The sequence below is a fragment of the Kryptolebias marmoratus genome, linkage group LG21 (genome assembly GCF_001649575.2).
Source record: "Kryptolebias marmoratus isolate JLee-2015 linkage group LG21, ASM164957v2, whole genome shotgun sequence".
Lineage (NCBI taxonomy): Eukaryota > Metazoa > Chordata > Actinopteri > Cyprinodontiformes > Rivulidae > Kryptolebias > Kryptolebias marmoratus.
Genome location: NC_051450.1, coordinates 12,597,823 through 12,607,719, shown reverse-complemented (window position 1 = coordinate 12,607,719; position 9,897 = coordinate 12,597,823). Strand labels below are relative to the sequence as shown.

At 39.8% G+C, this 9,897-nt stretch overlaps 1 protein-coding gene across 2 annotated transcripts; it reads left to right on the top strand.

Annotated features, from left to right (window-relative positions):
* Window positions 1-3,119: 3,119 nt before the first annotated feature.
* lztfl1 (leucine zipper transcription factor-like 1) lies at window positions 3,120-8,659 on the top strand. 2 transcript variants are annotated; one of them, XM_025003896.2, is made up of 10 exons: window positions 3,120-3,376; window positions 3,646-3,770; window positions 3,903-4,097; window positions 6,025-6,082; window positions 6,233-6,304; window positions 6,389-6,454; window positions 6,554-6,631; window positions 6,944-7,102; window positions 7,583-7,686; window positions 7,809-8,659. In XM_025003896.2, the coding sequence occupies exons 1-10, from the start codon at window positions 3,374-3,376 to the stop codon at window positions 7,825-7,827; spliced, it is 879 nt and encodes a 292-aa protein (XP_024859664.2). In that variant the 5' UTR covers window positions 3,120-3,373; the 3' UTR covers window positions 7,828-8,659. The 2 variants fall into 2 exon arrangements, with proteins under 2 accessions (XP_024859664.2, XP_017261822.1); XM_017406333.3 differs by having other exon boundaries at window positions 3,122-3,376; window positions 6,926-7,102.
* Window positions 8,660-9,897: the final 1,238 nt, after the last annotated feature.

The window sequence follows — 9,897 nt, the reverse complement described above, 5'->3', positions numbered from 1 at the left end:
CCTGTTAGTCTAATTCGATTACAGCAAGAGAGAGAAAGAGACATGAGGAAAAGAAATGTTTCCTTCTTTTTTCCTTATTAGAAGCTCCTTTAACAAGATGGAGAGGGAAGGGCTTCAGCTTTCAGTCAGGATGAGAAGACTGTCTCACAGAATCTTTATCAAAATTTCATTTGACTCACATGATGTCAAATGCGTTTTAGCAGGCATTAAATCAAATCATACTTTTAGTAAACACAAAGCTTTTGGTTGTTTGTGTTGCTGATTTCTAAATAAAAGCATATATTCCTATACAAACAGGCTGCCTTTGGAATTGCATGTCGTTACAAAATACATAATAGTTAAAAATAAGAAAGCTTTAAAACATGCAAACTGTATGTAACAGAGGTACTCAAATGTGACAAATTTGTCATTGTCAAGGCCTATTGTGCTGCTTACTTTCTCATTTTTGCCAAGTATTGTACCGCCATCTAGTGGTCTGTACTTCTCATTGCAGCAGGCCCAGTAAGGATACTGTGAAAAATGTGAATTAAAAAGAGGAAACTAAGTGCAGTGCTAAAAAGAGTGAGAGAGGGGGAAATGAAAAAGAAAAAAAATATGATCAGGAAGCATTAATGGGCATTTGGGTAAATTATTCAATGCAACAATGCTGTATAGGATCATAACGGAATAAAGAATAAAATATAAAGATAATTTCATAATTATGGTAGATAATATGTGTAGAGAGTTTTAAAAAAAAGAGAATTTTGTGTACACACAAGAAAAAGAGTCAAAAAACCATTACTGCACAATCAATCATCTTTAAGCCAACACACAATGTTGTGAAAAACATTTCTTGGATTCAAAAATATATCTTAAAACAACTGTCAGTAATAATAGACAAGCTCAAATATTACAATATTACTATGTAATAAGTAAAAAATATATAAATATCCTCCTGACTACCAGTAGTTCAAATTTGTCCTCTGTAGAGGACATTTGTAAACTTGAATATCTCCCACCCACTGCATACTACTGAATTAACTCCTTTTGGTATCTACAGAGGACATTTAGGGCTTTTCAATGATACCAAATGCGAAGGGATGGGGCTTTTGTACCTTCCTTTTCCTCATTCAGAAAAATGGCGTTCATCAGTACAAGCACATTTTATGGGAAGAGAAAAAGTAAGTGCATAATACTTTTTGTTGTGCAAATTTTGGTTTAAAATGTTGTTGGCATATTCTATATAAGTCTCTTAGCAACATATTAAAACCTTCTATGAAGTATTTGAACTGTATTTTATCATAGTATTTAATTGTTAAAAAATTGTCTTCTGTAGTGGACATTTGTAGTTATTTCCTCAGTTTTGTTCCATTTTTTCTGTTGAGTTTTTTAAATCACAAGAAGGAAAGTCGTTCTCAGAAGCAGAGAGAATTTTACTGCGAATTATTGATAGAGACTCAGATATTTATGTGTCTGATGAAGAAGGTGAAGATGCAATGTTTCAGGCACAAGCAGAGGACGTTGATTCATAGAGCTCTGAGGATGAAATTCAGGCAGGGCAAGCAGATGCAGAGTCAGATGAAGCAAGACAGTCCACATCTCAGCCCAACTGGATTGAAGGTGTTTGTCTTGGCTGCACCAACTGGTCTGGTCTTAGACTTTGTAGTCTACCAAGGCAAGACTACCTTCCAAGTTACAGGAGGAAATGGCATTGGAGAACAATCTGTTCTTCATTTGGCAGAGTCTGTTCCTCAAGGAACCCACCTGTTCTTTGACAGGTTCTTTACAACAATCAACCTCCTTGACACCCTGATGACAAAAGGGTTGACAGGAACTGGAACGCTCATGAGTAACAGGGTTCCAAAGGAGTGATCATAGGGGATAAGACCTTCAAAAAGAAAGGCAGAGGTGAATCAGAGATGGTTGTCAGACGAAGGTCTGACAACCATCCTGAAGTTGCTGTCATAAAGTGGTTGGACAACAAGCCAGTTGTTATGGCATCCTCTGCCTATGGCATTGAACCTCAGTACACATGCAGAAGATGGTCCAAGAAAGACAAAAGGTTTGTCCAGTTGTCAAGGCCACTGGCAATTGCTGAGTACAACACCAACATGGGTGGCGTGGACTTGGTTGACTGAATGTTAAATTTCTACAGGATGGCTTCTCGCACTCGGAAATGGACAGTGGTGCAGTTTTCCACTTTTTTGACCTGGCAATCACCAACTCGTGGCTTCAGTATACGAGTGACTGCCAGTTTCTGGGGAAGAAACCACTGAAGTTGCTTAACTTCAAACTGCTCCTTGTTGAGGAGTTGATTACTTGGGCCCAATCAGGATTTGGAAGTGACAGCGAAGATGACTACACTCCTCCATGTCAAAAGTGGAAACCACAGCCAAATGCAGCTCTGAGACACTACAGTGACATCCATCTTCCAGAGATGGTGGACAAAACACATGCATCAAGGTGTTGCAGATCTGGCTGCACGGGCAAAACATGTGATGTGCACAAAGTGCAAAGTGTTCCTTTGTGTTTCCAAGAAGGGGAATTGCTTTTGGAAGTATCATAGCAATTAAGCACAGGAAAGCAAAAGAACTGCGATGATGGACAGTTTTGTCAATGTGAAATTCATTCTGATGTTGATGTTTGGATATTTTCTTTGGGACAAACTGGTTGGCATCGAGGTTTAGTTTCAAATGTATGGCGTTCCAATGTCCACTGTAGAGGACACATTATATTTCAAAAACAAAAACTTTTTTTTCAAAAAAAATGTTTTCAGTATTCTAATTACCTTACAAAGGTTGTGGAATTTAAAAAAAAATGGTAATTGGACAATATTTCTTTTCCTGGTAGTCAGGAGGATATAGAGGCAGTCACGACACATTTAAAGACAAACGGACAAATGTATGTTTTTATATGTTTAGCTTGACGTAGTCTAGCCGATGACAAAAAAATATCCGAAAGTATAGAGGAAAGACAAAATTTCAGTACTTAGGTATTAAAAATTTAGTTATGATAAAAGCGTAGCATCTTTCATATACAACTTCTTTTCCACTCAAGCAATATATCGTTCATATTACATCTTGCTCCATTTTGTACATAGCGCCATTGAACGCACCTCCCGTAACCAAGGTGATGACGCTATATTCTGTTGCCTAGGCATTCTCGAGGCAAACACTAGCTGGATAGCTAGGCTAGCAGTTCCTTAAGATAATCTCGCGGCTATGGTATAACGCGAATTTAGCCTCTTTATCGAGTTAAATGCACACATAAGGAAGTTTACTGGATTTCGAGTCCAGCACATTGGTTCTAGTTTTTAGTTTGCTCCCTGCGTTACCTGAATTAGAGTCAGAGTCATCCTTTTGGATCAACTCGGACTACAAGATACTCAGCCATCATGGTAAGCAGCTGCTGTGGATTGCGGTGTTTGACACCTGTTTGGTTTTCGAAGTTTGAAAGGCTGTTTTTGAAACGTGGTGCTTCAGCTGGGAGGAGAGCTAATGTTAGCAAGAGTCTTTAGCTGTGCTAGCTCACGTGAAGAGGCCTCGCAACACAAGAGAAAATCCTCTTCAAGTTAGCTAATAAGCTAAATGTGGCTGCTGTTACATCAACTCTGTCTCTTCTGGCACACATTTCGCATCGAGGTTCTTTCTTTTTGTCTCCATGCAGGCTGACTTTGGGTTTAATGAACATCATCAGAATGAAATTATCAATTACATGCGATTTGCCCGTTCAAAGAGGGTCCTAAGGCTCAAGACTATTGACTCATGCTTTGAGGAGCTCAAAGATAGCAGGTAAATTCTGTTGTTGTGCACCTTACTTTGATTTTAACCTCATCATCTATTAAAAGGAGTTTTAATGAACAAAGCAGTGCAGTGGTTTTCATGTAATAACATCTGTGCTTGTTGGTGTCTTCCTCTCTGAAGGCTGGTGGAGGACACATTCACTGTGGACGAAGTGAAGGAGATGCTGGATGGGCTGCAGATGGTGGTGCGTGGGGAGGTGGAGATGGAGCTCATCAACACGGCCCACACCAACGTGCTGCTGCTCAGGCAGCTTTTCTCCCAGGCGGAGAAGTTTTACCTTCGGCTCCAGAGTGACATCTCGGAGCTGGAGAACAGGTGGGCTTCAGAAAAAGGGGAAGGGGATCAAGGTGTCCCGAGGATTGCCGAGTGAAAAATCCACAAACATCTTGAAGCAGTTTAACAGACAGAGTCATATTCTTATCCAAGGAAAGGCAATAAAAACAGGGCTTAATGTGAAATCCTATAAATCAAAAAATATAAGTTGTTTTACTATTAATACTGCTACCTTTATTTTTATTATCATCATTTATCTATTAAAAAATTAATAGTGAAATCTTTTTTTTTTTAACCTTCCTTGTTCTAGTTGTGCATTTTATTTAGAAAAAGGTGATGGCTGGTTCATGCCACTGCATGAAACATAAAGTCCTCGAAATGTAAACATGTTCATGAGGGGGAAAATCTTCACTTTGTACCTTTCTGTATCTCACTTCCTCTTAGCATGGTTTAGATTCAGATTTACAACATGTCATCTGCCAGGTAAAAAGGTCACTGATCTACATTTACTTTATCTGCTTTCCATTACACATGTTTATTCCGTTACATATTTCCGTTAGTCTGTGTTTTAAAACTGACATTCAGTTAGTCTGAAGACCACAAATGCCACCTTTTATGGTTCAGTCATTTAAAACACAAAACAACCAACAAAGAAAAGGGAACCCGACAAGCTTTCTAATTTTATTTTTTGAGGCCTAGTGAAAAAAAGAATTTCCATCCTTTATTACATACTTGTCTGTTACCCCACATTTCCACTGCACTCCTTATCTGAGTGACACACAGCAAAACATTTAGACTGATCACGCTTTTCAAACATGCCCGAGTTTCACTGACAATCAAAGACTGGTGGGAAAAAATATATGTGACATTTCTCAGCTTTTATTCTTGTGTCGCTTTAAGATGTTCTTACATGCAATGTTCTAATTAAACAATTCAACATTCTAAAATTCACTAAGCATTTATAGACTTACAACAAGTAAGACATTTTTGATTTTCATTAACAAGTATTCAGAGAGTACCTGAGAAGCTATAATCTTTTCTTTCTTTCAGATTTCTAAGCAAATTCTTGAGCAATGTGGATGTGTCCGTGTGATACCATCAACAAAGATAAATCACATCTGAACCATTGAAAATGTTGCACTTTTGACATTTCTGCAAAGATGAGAGTTTCTGGCTTTAATGTATTGATACCTTAGAGCTAAAAAAGGGGCTAAATGGGAAAAAAAGGAGTACAAAATGTTAGACTTACACTTTAACCTGTCAGAGGTGTGAGGAATACTTTGCCTTTGCTTTATTTCCACACATGACACGAGCAAAAGGTCACACACCCTTTTGTTCAGAACATGATTTCAGGCTGTTGGCTTGTTTGATCGGCGTAAACCTCTCCAGCGCACAAATCTGAATGCACTCTCTGCCCTCAGTTCTGAACTCTGTCTAACTTCTGACCTCTGCAACCTCTCACCTTGAAAACCCCGCATTCTGAAGATGATACTTTGCTTTTATTATGCACATGGTGGGTGGATAAACAACCTATAAACCCTTTTTTTTCTCCCCTACAGGCTACAGCTGTACGTGACTGAATAGCTTTCTAAAGCCAGGAATACGCCCCTTGTCACGATCTACGTGTCTTCAGCTGCTTTTTAAAAAACCACATATGAGCTTTGTAGAGAACACTACAGCTCACCACAACCATGTGTCTTATAGCAAAAGAGCTAAACTGCCATCACGGAAAACAGGGTGTTCACTGTTCTTTGCCAAACATTTGCAACCGCTAAATAGTAGATTGTAATGCTGGCAACGATAAATATGAGCACTGAGGTTACACAACAGATTTACCTGCTATGGTGTCACAAAATACGCATCGTGATCATTTTACACACAAGACCTTGTTTTAAGCATTTTTCTCTGCCTTTGATGAGCTTTTGAAATGATTTCCTCTAATATTTGTTTTCTTCTTGCACATTTATAGGGAGCTTTTAGAGCAAGTGGCTGAATTTGAGAAGACTGACTTTAAAACCACCAATAAGGTGCGCATAAACGTGCTCTTCCCCACACGTAGGGCCTGCAGTCCCTACCTTCTACGCTGCTCCCGTTAGTTAGGTTATTTACACGCACATGGACAACAGAAACGTGCCGTATTCCCGTGCGTTTGAGTCTTTCGTTCGTTTCATTTCCAGATAAACCAAGAACCAAGCAAACCCAAGTTGGCGCCGCTGAATGAAGGCGGGGTGTCGGAACTTCTCAATAAGGTAACGCTACATGCGGTAATCGCAGTTCTCCTGCCATTATTAAAACCTTTTAAACACAGTTATTGTCATTTTAATTTATTTTAGGAAATAGCAAGACTACAGGAGGAAAACGACAAACTCAAAGCCAGACTTCGGACTTTAGAATCCCAGGTATAGAAGTGAAATTTTAAAGAAGCCACATTTATTTATTTTCTTGAAACTGGTAACAACGGTAGTTTTAAAAAAAAATTTTTTTATGAATGTCCACAGGCCATGAGTGCTTTAGAAGGGAAAACGAAGGTAGAGAGAGCCCTGAAAGACCTCCAGAAGTTGCAAGGCGAACAGCAGGTACTGCTCCAAGTCTTGTTGGCAACAAAAACAATCCGTTTGTTACAGTTCACAAATGTTTTTCGTTTTATTTATATTCCTTTTTTTTTTTTTGTTTCATTTTCATCTAAACTCTTGCTGCCATTTGCTTTAATCTGCTAACTTTGAGCTAAATGGTATGTATCCACCTGATTTACTTTTGTCTGTTGCTGTTGGAAACACAGCTCGTAGAGTCTGTGCCTTCAGCTCGTTTTAGCAACGATCAGCCTTTCAGGCCTCCCGAACCTTAACTGGGTTCCTCCTTCTGCCTTCAAGCTCGCTGCTCCAACCCAGGAGATCAGCAGTCTGGAGAACACGGTAGCAGCCCTGAAGGAGGACTACGAGAGGTCTCTCAGCGCCAACGCCGCGTCGCAGAAGGACCTGCAGGAGAACCTCATCTCCGCCAAACACGAGCTTCTAAGAGTGCAGGAGCAGCTGGCCTTAGCAGAGAAGGTATGCAAGTGTTTTTTTTTTTGGTATTTTACACTAACAAGCGCCAATTTGTCAAGTGAAGAAGCTCAGGTACAGTTGGTGTGACGCAGCGGGGAGCGTGCCACTGCAGTGGTGTTTATTCTAACAACAGCCTTCCTCTTTCTGCCAGCGATATGGAGGAAGCTGGCAGAAACTGTCCCTCGTGTCATAAGATCACGCAGCTGACTATTTTTCAAGAGGTCACACAGTATTCATGGGTTTCCCCCTTTTACCTTTGGTGGTTTTGTGTTTGCAAAATGCCCTAGAAAGTCCAAAGTCCGTGTCAAAAAAAAAGGCTCTTCTTTCCCTCAAAACAAACTGCCCCTGAACCGCTGTTTCAGTTTTTTTTTTTTTGTCCGTCGCTTGTCAAGCATCACCGTATTTACGTCATCTCTGCCTAGTCTCAAACAATATATTACTAGGGTCGACCGCTCAGCTGACTCCTCATTGGTTTGTGCACAGGAGCTGGACAAGAAGTTTCAGCAAACGGCCGCGTACCGCAACATGAAGGAGATCCTAACCAAGAAGAACGAGCAGATCAAAGAAATTAGGAAACGACTGCAAAAGCGAGTATTCGCCGTTCGCTCGAAGCAAACTGCCAGAGCGCAGCTTGAAAAGCTCGGTTACAAGCCGGATCAGAGGAGTAAAGTAAAAAAAATAAAATAATTGTCCTGTTTTCCTGTTTCAGGTATGAGCCTGACGAATGAGTTCTACACACTTCAGCCGGGAAGACAGGACCAAAATTTGCGACCGCGGTGTGGACAAGAAACCGTCAGTTCCAGTGTTTTCAGACAAGAAAGGCGATAAACGGTCTTTCTACAAGGAATTATTTTTACTTTATCTGCCATTTTCTGTACGTATTGGCTTTAGGAAAGAGCAGGGGCTGGTAGGTTGGCTGCACACACGACTGAATTCCCCCCCTTTTTTTGTTTTCTTCCTGTCTGAACTTACAGTAGCTACAACTCTCCCCTCAGTGCTCTATGCAATTTCCTGCTCGAAGGGGCCTTGTCCTTTTTGCTGAAATGGACAGAAAGAAGCTCTGTCGGAAGCTTTGCTCTCATCTTTGTCGAATGGGGAAACACCTAACAGTCCGGTTAATAAATTACTGATATTTCCTTGTCTTAATTTCAGCAGCACCTTGAAATCCATTTTTAATAGGCGAGGGCCGAGTCCCGAGCGAATCTTTTAGTTCGTTTAGTGAAAAGCGACGCTTCTTGATGCTTCAGGTCGCCCTTCGGTCTGTTTTGCCATTTAAAATAGCATTTCACTCCTGATTATTCCCAATAATATAATACTGCGTGGAAGTCGGAACTTAAAGCAAATTTTTTTTTTTTTTCCTTCTTTTCGCGCCTGCGTCTAGATTTAAAGGGCATAGAGTATTTTTTTGTGTGGAAACTTTGTGTATTTTTTGTATCGCTGTATTTACATGACTTTCATGACGAAGTGGCTCTTGTAGAGTGTGACACATCTGCTGTGACGCTAGATGTGCGTTTGTCTCAAGTGTGCAAAATACGGCCTAATAAAAGTTGACTAAGTTTATGTGCTGCTGGTTTTTGTTATGAGTATTTGACATTTTTACAAAAGAATTAGCGTATTTCTAATAGACAACAAAAGCCTTTTATTTTTAGACATTTGGTTTAGAGGGAAATCAGCCTAATGTTAAAACAGTAAAGCTGAACTATATTGATTGTAGGATTTTAAAGAACTGGACTGGATTCAACAAGGGGGCGCCATACTGCTATAATATACAGATGATAAATAAATCAATTGAATGCATCACAACTATTTAAATGTTTAAACTATGAAACGTGAAATCTATCTGAATAATTCCTCTAAAGGCTGTTTGGATTTTTAACGCTTCCTGTCGAAGGCGAAAGGGTGATAATGTTTTTGCCTTCATCTGTGTGCATTTGTTAGCAAACTAGCTCATGAACCACTGGATGGAATTCAATGAAACTTTCAGAATTTAACGACTGGATTAACATCTACAACTGATTAAGTTTTCGACTCAACTCTATGTAAGATAGCCGCCACAGCTAAGCCACCTTTGCAAAGATTAAAATCCCTTTAGCTCAGACAGGTTTACAAATATTAAGCTTGAACTTTGTGTAGCAGTAGCTGAGAGTTATCCCCAACACATACTTCAAGCACGGACTGATAGCATGAGATCAGTTTTCAAAACTTTGCCACAAACTGTTAGAGTCAACTGTGCCTGTCTGTTAGCGAAATATCTCATGAACCAGTGGACAGATTTGAAGGAAACTCTCAGAAAGTAATCCCTGAAAGTACCTCTGCAACTGATTACCTTTAAGAGTCAACCCAATGCAAGATGGCTGCCAGAGCCAATTCACCTTAGGAAACACAAAAATGGCTATAACTCAGCCAGTTTAGCAGATATTGAGCTAAAATCTTGTGTGGCAGTAGCTGACAGTCATTCGCAGCACATACTGCAAGAGGTAACAGATCATGTGAGTTATTGCATGAGCGTGTGCACAACTTTGACCAAAATAGTTAGAATTCTGTCATTTCTCAACACAAGATGAGCTTCGTGTTAAATGCTGCCATGAAAGATGGCAGGTGAGTTAACTGTTTGCTGCTGTGGTGCTTTATAAAAAGCACTTTTAGCCCAAAATAATTTTGTGCTTCGCTCTTCCTATAAGATATCAAACTTTTGCTTTCCTATTTGAAGCAGAGGCGTTGCCATATCCGTCGTTGCTACGTAATCTAATGCTGAATCTGAAATCAAATGGCAAAAAACACAGCAGACAAGCCTCCCC